Source organism: Amblyraja radiata, chromosome 1 (assembly GCF_010909765.2).
Source record: "Amblyraja radiata isolate CabotCenter1 chromosome 1, sAmbRad1.1.pri, whole genome shotgun sequence".
NCBI classification, from domain to species: domain Eukaryota; kingdom Metazoa; phylum Chordata; class Chondrichthyes; order Rajiformes; family Rajidae; genus Amblyraja; species Amblyraja radiata.
The window spans coordinates 139,488,079-139,501,321 of record NC_045956.1 but is presented as its reverse complement, the minus strand read 5'-3'; the positions used below and the strand labels follow the sequence as shown (position 1 = coordinate 139,501,321).

Genomic DNA, 13,243 nt, shown 5'->3' with positions numbered 1-13,243 from the left:
GTACAAACAAGTAACTGTATGAAAAGTGTACCAAAAACTTATCAATCTTTTCGCCGTGTGAGAAAGAGTTGGCATACCTGCACTATGTCTTCTCCCTGCAGCGTTTCGATTTGCCTAGGTCTGCGCTGTCTTTCACTATTTCCATGTCCAAGCTTTCCATAGTCACCATCACCCCAGCTGAAAACTTCCCCACTCTCAGCGAGAGCCATAGAATGACCATCGGATCCACATGAGGTGACTAACTGTATCACAACATAACCTGGCAAAAGGACCAAAATGCTGAATACTCTGGAGGTCTAAGGAACTGTAAAGGTTAGAATCTTAAACAAAACACAAAATGCAGGAGGAACGCAACAGGCCAGTGCAGGAAATAGACAACATCCATTCAGACTGATAGTAGTTGGAGAGCGAGCTGGAGGCAGGAGGCAGGATGAGGCAGGAAACCTGGCAAGTGATAGGTAGGCTCTTGTGAAGGTGGGGGCGGGGTATTGTGTTCATTCGCAGATGGGTGGAAGGGGGAAGGGTATTGTGTTGTTTCGCAGATGGGTGGAATGTGACAAAGTAAAGATGAAAAATAAACAAAAGGATGTCAGATAAGGAGAGAAGAGGAGTGGTGTCAAGCCAGAGGAAGGGATATGGATGGAAATGGGCAAGGTAAAAAGGGGGCAATTTTGAGAATCAATAGTGAGCAATTGCATCAGTTGTGGAGTGTTGCACATGCTTACCCTGCAATGCTGCAATGACAGTGGGCGTGTGGAGGTCATCAGAGTTTCCTTGACCCAAGCGTCCATAGCTACCTTCTCCAAAAGCGACCACAGTTCCATTGGCCTGAACAATAAAGGTACAGTTCTGTCCACAGACCACCTAGTCACAAGAAAAGCAATGACATCTTAATTATATTACACAGCACCACACATTACGATACATTAGAACTTTATTTATCACAGGAGGGAAATTGATTGGGGAGTCAGTCTACCCCACGACGAAAAGGGGGGGAGGAGTGGTACAGTTTGATAGCCACAGGGAAGAAGGATCTCCTGTGGCGTTCTGTGCAGCATCTTGGTGGAACCAGTCTGTTTTAACTGCACTAATTATTGTTGATTGCAGGGGAGAGAGGTGGGGGAAGAGAGAGAGATGGGGGGGGGGAGAGAGAGAGAGGTGGGGGAGAGAGAGAGAGAGAGAGGAGGGGAGAGAGAGAGAGAGAGATGGGGGGGAAGAGAGAGAGAGAGGGGGGGAAGCGAGAGAGAGGGGGGGAGAAAGAGCCTGGCGAGTGAGTGGGCTGCGAACAGCGGAGAGACAGAACCGGCTTAACTCTCTGGAAAGCGGCAGCTGAGTGAGTGGGCAGGCGGGCAGGGGAGGGGTTTCACGAGCATGGAGAAAACTTCCCTCGCTCGAGGCGTGGCTCACAGCCGCTCTCGAAGCGTCGCTCACAGCCGCTCGCTCACAGCCGGAGGCCACCAGCTTGCTTCTGAATCCTCTCCGTCTCCTCCGCCCGATCGTAGAACATGGCGGCGGCCGTTATCGTCGCGCGGGGCACGTGATGAGATGGTGGCCCTGGCAGCCATTACTCCCCCTGGGTAACCCCTTATAAGATCTTTGGTCCGCAGCACAGCGGGAGGTGAAAAAATGACTGAGTTGGGGGGGGGGGTGTGGTGGAAAGTGCGCCTGTGTGTTGAGAGCATCTGCTTTAATCGAGGGCGGGGAGGGGGCGGTGCCGCGAGCAAGGTCATTGTGACGCCATCTGGGCAACGGTTTGATTTTTAAAAAAGTCAGTTTTGTGAACAATTTTATTGAAAACTAGACCAAGTGCAGACCCGTTGGGTCTGTTTCCCCAACGTGCGTTTGCGGGGAGGGGGGGCTGCGGCATCACACTCACACTAACCACCCCCCAAACACACAGGTGGGGGGAGGGGGAGACGGGGTGGGGAGAGGGGAGGGAGAGAAGAGGGGAGGGAGGGGAGAGGGAGAGGGGGAGGAGGAAACGGGAGAGATTTGGGAGGGAGAGGAGAGCGGGGTAGGGGGAGAGAGAGTTGGCTGGGAAGGGGGAGGAGAGTGGGGAGTGGGAGGAGAGCGGGGAGGGCAGGAAGGGGGGGAGAGGGGTAGGGGGGTGGGAGAGGGGTAGCGGGGAGTGGTGCAAGAGAGAGGGGAAGGGGGTGGGGGTGAGATGGGGGTGAAGAAGGGTGGAGGAAGGGATGGGAGGGTAGGAGGGAGAGGGGTGAGGAGAGGGGGGAAGGGGAGGAGGAGAGTGGGGTGGGGGAGGGGGGAGAGAGGGGTGGGGGAAGGGGATAGAGGGAGGAGGAGGGAGAAGGAGGAGGGAGAGGGGGAAGAGTGTGGAGGGAGGGGGAGAGTGGTAGGGGGGCGGGGGAAGAGTGGGATGGGAGAGGGAGGAGTAGGGGAGAGAGGGGGAATAGTGGTGAGGGAGGGGGGAGGATAAGAGTGCGGAAGAGGGGCTGAGTGGTAGGGGGAGTGGTGGAAGAGGCAGAGATGGGTAGGGGGAGAGGTGGGGAGAGAGAGGGGTGGGGGTTGGCGTGGGAGGGGAGGATGAAGAGGGGTGAGGAGAGCGGGTGGGGAGAGAAAGGGTGTAAAGGGAGAAGGTGAGTGGGGTGCGGGAGGGGGTGAGAGGGGGTTGGGGGAGGGGGGAAAGAGGGTGGGGGAGGGGGAGAGAGGAGAGAGGGAGGGGAGGATGGAGGGGGGTGGGGGGAGAGAGGGAAGGGGGGGGTGGAGGAGAGAGGGATGGGGGTGGGAGCAGGAAGGGGAGGAGGGAGAGGGGTGAGGAGAGGGAGATGAAGAGGGAGGAGGAGAGAGGGGTGGGGAGGGGAGGAGAGAGGGGAGGGGAGAGAGTTGTGGGGGAGGGAGATGGGGTAGGAGAGAGAGGGGGAAGAGTGTGGAGGGAGGGAGGGAGAAGGGGGTGGGGGAGAGAGGGATGGGGGTGGGACGAGGAGGGGGAGGAGGTAGAGGGGTGAGGAGAGGGAGATGGAGAGGGGAGGAGAGAGGGGTGGGGGACGGGAGGAGAGGGATGGGGAGAGCGGGGAGGAGGGAGATGGGGTAGAGGAAGGAGGGGGAAGAGTGTGGAGGGAGGGGGAGAGGGGTGGGGGAGGGGGGTAGAGGGGGAAGAGTGTGGATGGAGGGGGAAGAGTGGGGATGGGGAAGGGGTGGGGAGGGGGGTGGGGGGTGGGGGAGAGGGAAGGGGATGGGGTAGAGAGGGAAGGGGGGTGGTGGAGAGAAGGATGGGGGTGGGAGGAGGAGGGGGAGGAGAGGGAGAGGGGTGAGGAGAGGGAGATGGAGAGGGGGAGGAGAGAGGGGTGGGGGAGAGAGGTGTGGGGGAGGGGGGTAGAGGGGGAAGAGTGTGGATGGAGGGGGAAGAGGGGGGAGGGGAAGAGTGTGGACGGAGGGGGAAGAGTGGGGAGGGGGTGGGGGAGGGAAGGGGGAGAGGGATGGGCTGCTGCAAAGGCATATGTTAATGGATCCATTACGATTGGACATATGTGAGCATTGGGCATTGTGACATCATTGTGACCTACTTGAACCCCTCCAATCTGGCTTTCGCCCCCTCCATAGCACAGAAACTGCTCTCCTCAAAGTCCTCAACGACCTCCTCACCTCTGCTGACACTGGTTCCCTCAACATCCTCATCCTCCTCGACCTGAGTGCAGCCTTCGATACAGTGAACCATAACATCCTGCTTACCAGACTTGGGGACCTTGGCATTGAAGGTTCTGCACTCAGCTGGCTCTGTTCCTACCTTTCCAACAGATCCCACTTCATCTCTCTCCATAACCACACCTCTGCTACAGCCACAGTCACTCAAGGCGTTCCCAAAGGCTCCGTACTTGGCCCCCTCCTCTTCATCATCTACATCCTCCCCCTTGGTCAGATACTCCGCCACTTCAACTTGGACTTCCACTGTTACGCCGATGACACCCAGATCTACCTCGGCACCAAATCCCCCCACAATCCCCCCCCTCTCCCATATCAACTCCTGTTTGTCAGCTTTAAAAACCTGCATGCAACATAACTTCCTCAAACTCAACAGCGATAAAACAGAATTCCTCCTCATAGGCTCCAAATCCACACTCAGCAAAATCAATAACCCCACTCTCACCATCGACGGCACCACTGTCTCCCCATCTCCCCAGGCCCGCAACCTTGGCGTGATCTTTGATTCCACCCTCTCCCTTGAGCCTCACATCCGCCATGTCATTAAAACCTCCTTCTTTCACCTCCGCAACATCGCCAAAATCAGACCCTCTCTCACACCTCCCGCTGCTGAAAGACTCATCCATGCCTTCATCTCCTCCCGACTGGACTACTGCAACTCACTTCTCCTTGGCATCAGCTCCACCTACATCAACCGCCTCCAACTGGTCCAGAACGCAGCCGCCCGACTCATCACCCACACCAAATCCTGGCATCACATCACTCCAGTCCTCAAACAACTTCACTGGCTTCCCATCTCCCACCGGATCACCTACAAAATCCTGGTCCTCACCTACAAAGCCCTCCACCATTTGGCCCCCCCATATCTCACTGACCTCCTCTCCCCCTACCAACCCTCACGGTCCCTCAGATCCACATCAGCCGGTCTCCTCTCCATCCACAAGTCCAACCTCCGCAGTTTTGGGGACAGAGCCTTCTCCAGGGCAGCTCCCAGGCTCTGGAACTCCCTCCCCCAACTGATCCGCAATTCCGTGTCCCTCACCATCTTCCAGTCCCGCCTCAAGACCCATCTCTTCACATCTGCCTATCCTTAGCCCCACGTCCCCCTCCCTTTTCATCTGTGCTTGAATTGCCTCATATTGTGTTTTGAATTTGAATTCTGTCTTTAATTTGTGTACTAGTCATGTCTCTACTATTTATTTCATTCCGCTTACATGTTTTTCCTCTACTTGCTAAATTTTTGTAAGGTGTCCTTGAGACTCTTGAAAGGCGCCCATAAATAAAATTTATTATTATTATTATTATTATCACACGATGGAGCGTTCACCAACATTCTATGGGTGAGAGCTGGGTTTTTTTTAATTTTGGGAGGGGGGGGGGAGAAGGATTTTATTAAAAATGTGTACATAAACACGACAAAATTTAATCAGGAGTGGATACTCGGAATGAAAAGTGAAATCTCTACCGAAATGGAAAAAATCTGGGCGTGTTTGCGTCTGGTGTTGGCGTAGCAACGAATCAAAGGCTGGCAACCACAAGTCAGGCAGAAACACACAGCCAGCCAGAGTTTTTAGATAGATAGATAGATAGATAGATAGATAGATAGATAGATAGATAGATAGATAGATAGATAGATAGATAGATAGATAGATAGATAGATAGATAGATAGATAGATAGATAGATAGATATGATATGATATTTTAGCCTCAGTCAGTTTAAAAAAAAAATATTGTTAGCTACGAACATAATAAAAGAGCCTAAAGACTTTCAGAGAAAGTTACCAAATTAAATTTGATACTGAGCAACATAAACAGAAATTATTGATGTTGGTTTATTGTGTTCACATGTGCTGAGATATGAAAGAAAAACTTTGTTTTGTGCTATCCAGTCAAATCATACCATAGGAGTACAATCAAGCCATATTAGGAGCAACATGTGTAAAGAGAAATGTAACCAGAGTGCGGAATACAGCGCTACATCATTATAGCATTACAGCTCCAGAAAAAGTGCTGATAAAAGTTGGGACAGGCATTCAAAAGTTTTATCTGGGTAACTTTCAGTACTCAAAGGAGGTGTGAATAAATTTAAGGTATGATTTTTAGAACCATGGGATTAAATCTTAAAATATCATAATTGATGTACACTCAATTAATTTAAATGATGATGGTTGCAAATACCACATTCATGTGCAAATACCACATCCAAAAACATATTGGATCATTTGCACCAACTTTTGATGATTTCCATGTTACAATAAACATGCAAGAACATCCTTTTGTTCTGCCACTTACAAGGAATTAATGGTTCCATGTAACTATAATAGGTTCACCATCATTTTTAAAGCAAAACTGGAACAAGATTTATTCATAAACATCTGAGAGGTGAGCTGCATTACAAATTCTGGTATCCCTGCATTCTGATAGCTGCATTACAAATGCTATAACAAGGACTCATTTAAAACATGGATATATCACATAGATATGTGCGGGGCCTGCTGCCACATGCTGTTCGGTACTTTTGTAACTTTGTTGGCGCAGACACGTGGCGACACTTGTGTACTGCCTAGATTGTATGCAAAACAAGGCATTTCACTGTACCTAGGTACATGTGACAATAAAGTAGTGTATCATTCATTCATATGGAAAACAGAACATAGGTACAGCACAGGAACAGGTGCCATCAGCCCACGATGTTTGTGCTGAACAAGATGCCAAATTATACTGATCTCTTCTGCCTGTACAGGATCCATGGCGCTCTACACCTTGTACTTCCATGTGTCACTAGCGTTCCCACAACTATGCCTCCACCGTCACCCCTGGCAATGTGTTCCATGCCCCCACCGTGTAAAAACATGTCCATCAAACATCACCATTAAAATATCCCCCTCTCATCTTACAGCTATGCTCTCTAGTGTTGGACATTTCCACCTTGGGGGGAAAAAGGTTACAACTGTCTACTCCATCTATGTCTTTCATAATTTTATATACTTCTATCAAGTCTTCTCTCAACGTCCGATGTTCCAGAGAAAGCAATTTATCCAACCTCTCCTTGATGCTGAAACACTCAAATCCAGTCAGCATTCTGGTGAACCTCCTCTGCATCTTTGCCAAAGCATCCACATGCTTCCTATAATGAGTCACCAGAGCTATGATATGATACGATAGAACTTTATTTATCCCTGGAGGGAAATTGGAACTGCAAGCAATACTCAAATTGCGGCCTAACCAAAGTTTTATAGAACTGCATCATGACTTCAGCGATGTCAGGACAGTAGTAATTTAAAATTCAAGGAGTTCTTAAGCACATTAGCTACCATTGCCTAATTTTGGTCTTAAAATGTTGTTTACACTGACGTTTCATATGTGGAACTTTTGATTGAAATAAAATAATCTTCACCTGAACAGCTTGTGTCAAAGTTGGTGCAAGAGTGGGTATTAAGGCACTGCCTCCAGCATCAGCCAGCTGTCCATGACGTCCACCTCCCCACAGGAATACTTCGCTTTTACCACCGAGTTGCCAGTCCTAAATAAAGTAAATGTTACTTTATGCATATATAATGGCCAGGAAAAGATAATTGGAATTGGATTATATACCAGTTAGCCAATTCTTATAATTTTAGGGTATAAAGCTGAGAAGTTGGAAGATCCAAGTGCAAGGGTCCTGTGATAATTAAACTCGGTAACTTTTAACCTAACTGCATTGAATTCACAGAAACCAGCAAACTTCAGTCTCACTTGAAACAACTAACATGAAATTCAAGAGCAAAGAATAATCCTTTGTGCTGAAATATTAGCTTTCTCTCTTCACAGATGTTGAGTATTTCCAGCACTTATTGGTTTTACTCTTTAGTGGTACAAAGATATTTTGAAACCAAGTGCAGGATACATTCAGCTTCCCATTTAACATACTAGATGCAGAGTAGACAATGTTTCATGGATATTCTGAGCAATACGACATTTGGGAAACAATTTTCAAATGTGCAATATACTGCAAATGTTCTAATGTTTTACCTCTGGTCTAGATGTGGCCCAAGTCATAAGCTGCTCATCCATTACATAACTCCATTTATTGTTCACCTGTTCAATAAAAATATTTGTTGATGATAATTTGAAATAGATAAAGAAAAACTTTTCTGCAATGGCAATTATTTATACAATTCTACCAATATTATTATTAATTTTCTCTATTAATGCTCAAAGCTTCGGTTGCGAATCTGATATTTAAAAAATTTTTAATATCAGATTTTTTTCCCCCCACATACACTAGATAATTGACATCATGGAAGGTGGACATCAGCACTCCCATGTTCACCCGTGAATAAAAAGCTACTTAAACTCATTCCATATGCCACCACTTGATCTGAAGCTTGGCAGATCACGGCTCTTCATGCACACATTCAAGTTTTTTTTTAAGCATGATATTGTATTCTGCCAGCAATGTCATCTATAATCAAGATATGAACCTAATAATACTAATGATATAATAAAAACCGGAAAACTACAAAAAATTGAGAAGTTTTGTTATTAGGAAATGTACAGATCTTAAATCTGAACTAGGAATCACACTGGAATCACAAGCCTTTTTGAGTGCTTTACTGTTAATATAATTCATCATTTCATATCATAATTTAGCTGTTGGAATTGGATGGCGTCATAGTGGAATTTGTATTTATACAATGTATTTATACATTTTATATAGCAAAATGACCTTGACTCAAAAGTGTACAAAACAGTGTGTTGAATGACCTGAATTCTTCTGATCCATCGAGTGGGCCTTTAATATTAGCAGCTAGCAAAAACTGCTGCTTCTACATTTCTAACATTAAAAACACTTGTTAAGCAAGAGAATCCTGCAAATGTAACTGAATAAAAAGTCTTTACTGCCGGATTATAATTTGCTTTGTTAGTTTTACATTTCTTTGGTTGGACATAGAATATAAAACAGTACAGCATAGGAACAGGCCCTTTGGCCCACAATTTATGTGCCGAACAGGATGCTAAGACCAACTCTTATTTGCCTGCACATATTCCATATCCCTTCATTCCCTGTGTTGGTTACAGAAGTCCCTTAAATGACACCATCTTATCTGCCTCCACCATCGCCCCTGGGAGTGCATTCCTGGCATTATTGGCAAACTTGTCCCTATGCATCTCCTTTAAAATTTGTCCCATCAGCTTCTTCAGCTAAGAAAGGGAGACACGTTGTCAAAATGATATTACTATTCTTAAACAGCACTGTATCCAGGCGAATGTAAAACTTGTTTGAAATTAATCCCTTAAGCATTCATTTTTTTCATACATACACTGTATGTGCATTATCACAAAAGCATTTAACTGTGTATTTTAGTTTGAATCACAAGATAGTGAGTTTACATCCAACTCTAAGATATGAGCACACCACCAGAGATATAATTAATGAAAATGAAAATTGTAGAATTCTCCTTTTCTATCCATGTCAGCACTCTACTCCCAATACCATGTTCTCTCATTTTGCCCACTAATCTCCTATGTGGGATCTTATCAAATGCTTTCTGAAAGTCCAGGTAGACTACATCCGCTGGCTCTCCCTTGTCCATGTTCCTAGTTACATCATCAAACAATTCCAGAAGATTAGTCAAGCATGATTTCCCTTTCGTAAATCCATGCTTACTCAGACCAATCCTGTTACTGCTATCCAAATGTGCCGCTATTTCATATTTTATGATTGACTCCAGCATCTTCCCCACCACCGATGTCAGGCTAACTGGTCTATAATTCCGTTTTCTCTCTCCAGCCTTTCTTAAAAAGTAGGATAACATTAGCTACCCTCCAATCCACAGGAACTGATCCTGAATCTATAGAACATTGGAAAACATCAGTCTACCCAATACCATTTCCTGCCTAATGTGGATTTCCTTCAGTTCCTCCGTCACCCCAGATCCTCTGGCTAGTACATCAGGAAGATTGTTTTTGTCCTCCTTAGTGAAGACAGATCCAAAGTACCTGTTCAACTCATCTGCTATTTCCTTGTTCCCCATAATAAATTCACCCTTTTCAGTCTTCAAGGGTCCAACTTCGGTCTTGACTAATTTTTTCCCCCTTCACATACCTAAAGAAGCTTTTACTATCCTCCTTTATATTCTTAGCTAGCTTACCTTCGATTTTAAACACGAATAAAATTCCAGGTTACCAAGTTGTTTAGTTATCAAGTTACTATGGCAATTGAAGGTCAACATGCTTTCATCTTAGCATGAAAACTAGGGATGGATAAGAAATAAGCTATAAAACCTTCACCTTAAGAGTTGAATGCAGTGAAAAAAATTAACACACTCATAGTTAAGGGCCTGTCCCACTATACGAGTTTACCCAAGAGCTCTCCCGAGTTTAAAAAAAAAAGTCAAACTCGTGGTAAGTACGTAGAATGTACGTAGCGGGTACGTCGGAGCTCGGGATGTCTCTAAGTGGCTTCGTAATGCTAACAAGCAGGTACTCGGGAAACATGGTAAACTCGTGAAGTTTTTTCAACATGTTGAAAAATGTCCACGAGAGCCCCGAGTACCTACGAGCGGCTATTACCGTAATTCTCCGAATTCGAATCAGGGGAAACTCGGGAGGACTCTTGAATTACCTCGTACAGTGGGACAGGCCCTTTAGTTGTGAAGTTATAGAGTTGACAATGTAGCCATCGTCCATATGGCTGAAATATAACTAATCATACTTCTTTTTTGGAGGGTTAAATATAAATTAAATATTAATTCACCCAGCATACATATAAAAGTCAATTTATAAAATCCTACCAGTGCTTCGATGAACTTTGAATCTGAAACCTGACTGAGGTCTGGAACATTGAAGGTTTCAGGGAAGGTGCTTCCTTTTGCCAATGCTTCAGCACTTTTAATAGTAGCAGAGAAAGTTGCCAGCCAAGCCCATTCGGGTGAGACCGGGACTGGTTCTGGAGTACTGATTTTGTGGTGAGGTGGATCAGTTGTTCTTGAAAGGAACTGGTCTAAACCAAGGCCGACTGTCAGGGAGGCTAAACTTTGTAGGAAGATGCTGTGTATAAGCTGATCTCCACAGGTAACATGTGGCTGAGGAGTAAGAATTAAAAACACAATAATTTATTTATTTGCACAATACAGGATACAGATCAATACAGGATACAGATCAATTTTTAGTTGGTTATCAACAGATGCCATCATCTCCAAAAATATACATTTATTTAATATTGTACTTTGCATTGAAAACTACTGTCTTTCGACCACTAAATAAGTCAACATGCAGTCATGTCAAACTGCTGTGCATACATTATTTTTAAAAATTCAGTCATCTCCTAATGCAAGAATTGTGTGGGTGGACATTGTTTTGCAGTAAACCAGGAAAAATGCTAATATATATCAAAAAGGTCCTTTCACTTCCATTGCTTCCAATGGATTACAGCAAATCCGAACTATAATGAATTCATGATAAGGTGGTGAACTATTAGAGCCAAGATTTTTGAATATAAACCATTGAAATCGCTATCCGATTGTCCTGTGAAAATTGCTAGGTTTTGACTTACAATTAATATACATTATTTAACCTTTATCAAATGTATTGATAAGATAATTTATCAAGCCCGGTGCCAAAGCAACTTTTATTGGAATATGTTTTGCTGGTGGGTGTATAAATAAAAACCCAAACAAAGACTGGATAGACTCGGCTTATACTCGCTAGAATTTAGAAGATTGAGGGGGGATCTTATAGAAACGTACAAAATTCTTAAGGGGTTGGACAGGCTAGATGCAGGAAGATTGTTCCCGATGTTGGGGAAGTCCAGAACAAGGGGTCACAGTTTAAGGATAAGGGGGAAATCTTTTAGGACCGAGATGAGAAAAACATTTTTTCACACAGAGAGTGGTGAATCTTTGGAATTCCTTGCCACAGAAGGTAGTTGAGGCCAGTTCATTGGCTATATTTAAGAGGGAGTTAGATGTGGCCCTTGTGGCTAAAGGGATCAGGGGGTATGGAGAGAAGGCAGGTACAGGATACTGAGTTGGATGATCAGCCATGATCATATTGAATGGCAGTGCAGGCTCAAAGGGCCGAATGGCCTACTCCTGCACCTATTTTCTATGTTTCTATGTTTCTATATGCTGCCCAGAACTTTCTATTAACTTAATGAATATTAAAAATAAACTACATCATTGTATGTATTGACATTCAGCCAATGATTGAGCCTCTCTGTAAATACAGACACCAAGACACCTTTGTAACAACTTTAACGATTACAAGTGTATTTGGAATTCATGCAATACGCGTTATAACCTTAAATGCAGTTCATACTCATAGACAAGAAACTACTTCTTAAAAATTAATCAACACAATCTTGAGTACACTTAATAGAACCTAGTGCATGAATTAATTGTTCCATAAAGTTTTTTATCAGGTTCTTGCACCACTTGGAATATACCAAATCCTTACACTGAGTTGTGCATCCAGAGGTCAAGTTAACCAACTTCTACCCTTGACTTTGACATGGCTCCCAGAGGTAGACAATAGACAATAGGTGCAGGAGTAGGCCATTTGGCCCTTTGAGCCAGCACCGCCATTCAATGTGATCATGGTTGATCATCCCCAATCGGTATCCCGTTCTTGCCTTCTCCCCATATCCCCCGACTCCGCTATTTTTAAGAGCCCTATCTAGCTCTCTCTTGAAAGCATCCAGAGAACCTGCCTCCGCTGCCCTCAGAGGCAGAGAATTCCACAGACTCACCACTCTCTGTGAGAAAAAGTGTTTCCTCGTCTCCGTTCGAAATGGCTTACTCCTTATTCCTAAACTGTGGCCCCTGATTCTGGACTCCCCCAACATCGGGAACATGTTTCCTGCCTCTAGCGTGTCCAAGCCCTTAACAATCTTATATGTTTCAATGAGATCTCCTCTCATCCTTCTAAACTCCAGAGTGCACAAGCCCAGCTGCTCCATTCTCTCAGCATATGACAGTCCCGCCATCCCGGGAATTAACCTTGTAAACCTACGCTGCACTCCCTCAATAGCAAGAATGTCCTTCCTCAAATTAGGGGACCAAAACTACACACAATACTCCAGGTGTGGTCTCACTAGGGCTCTGTACAACTGCAGAAGGATCTTTTTGCTCCTATATTAGATTCCTCGTGTTATTAAGGCCAACATGCCATTCGCTTTCTTCACTGCCTGTTGTACCTGCATGCTTAATTTCATAGACTGATGTACAAGGACCCCCAGATCCCGTTGTACTTCCCCTTTTCCCAACTTGATGCCATTTAGATAGTAATCTGCCTTCCTGCCTACCTCACATTTATCCGCATTAAACTTCATCTGCCTTGCATCTGCCCACTCTCCCAACCTGTCCAAGTCACCCTGCATTCTCATAGCATCCTCCTCACAGTTCACACTGCCACCCAGCTTTGTGTCATCTGCAAATTTGCTAATGTTACTTTGAATCCCTTCATCAAAATCATTGATGTATATTGTAAATAGCTGCGGTCCCAGCACCGAGCCTTGCGGCACCCCACTAGTCACTGCCTGCCATTCTGAAAGGGACCCGTTAATCCCTACTCTTTGCTTCCTGTCTGCCAGCCAGTTCTCTAT

At 45.4% G+C, this 13,243-nt stretch overlaps 1 protein-coding gene across 3 annotated transcripts in view; it reads right to left on the bottom strand.

Annotated features, from left to right (window-relative positions):
* Positions 1-13,243, bottom strand: part of LOC116979710 (probable E3 ubiquitin-protein ligase HERC1) — a 283,689-nt gene that overhangs the window by 42,128 nt on the left and 228,318 nt on the right. For all 3 annotated transcript variants that reach the window (XM_033031434.1, XM_033031451.1, XM_033031442.1), the window contains exons 61-65: positions 10,434-10,724; positions 7,669-7,734; positions 7,055-7,180; positions 726-864; positions 78-259 (exon numbers count right to left, since the gene is read on the bottom strand). In XM_033031434.1, the coding sequence (XP_032887325.1) occupies positions 78-259; positions 726-864; positions 7,055-7,180; positions 7,669-7,734; positions 10,434-10,724 (804 nt within the window). The remainder of the gene's footprint in view (positions 1-77; positions 260-725; positions 865-7,054; positions 7,181-7,668; positions 7,735-10,433; positions 10,725-13,243) is intronic.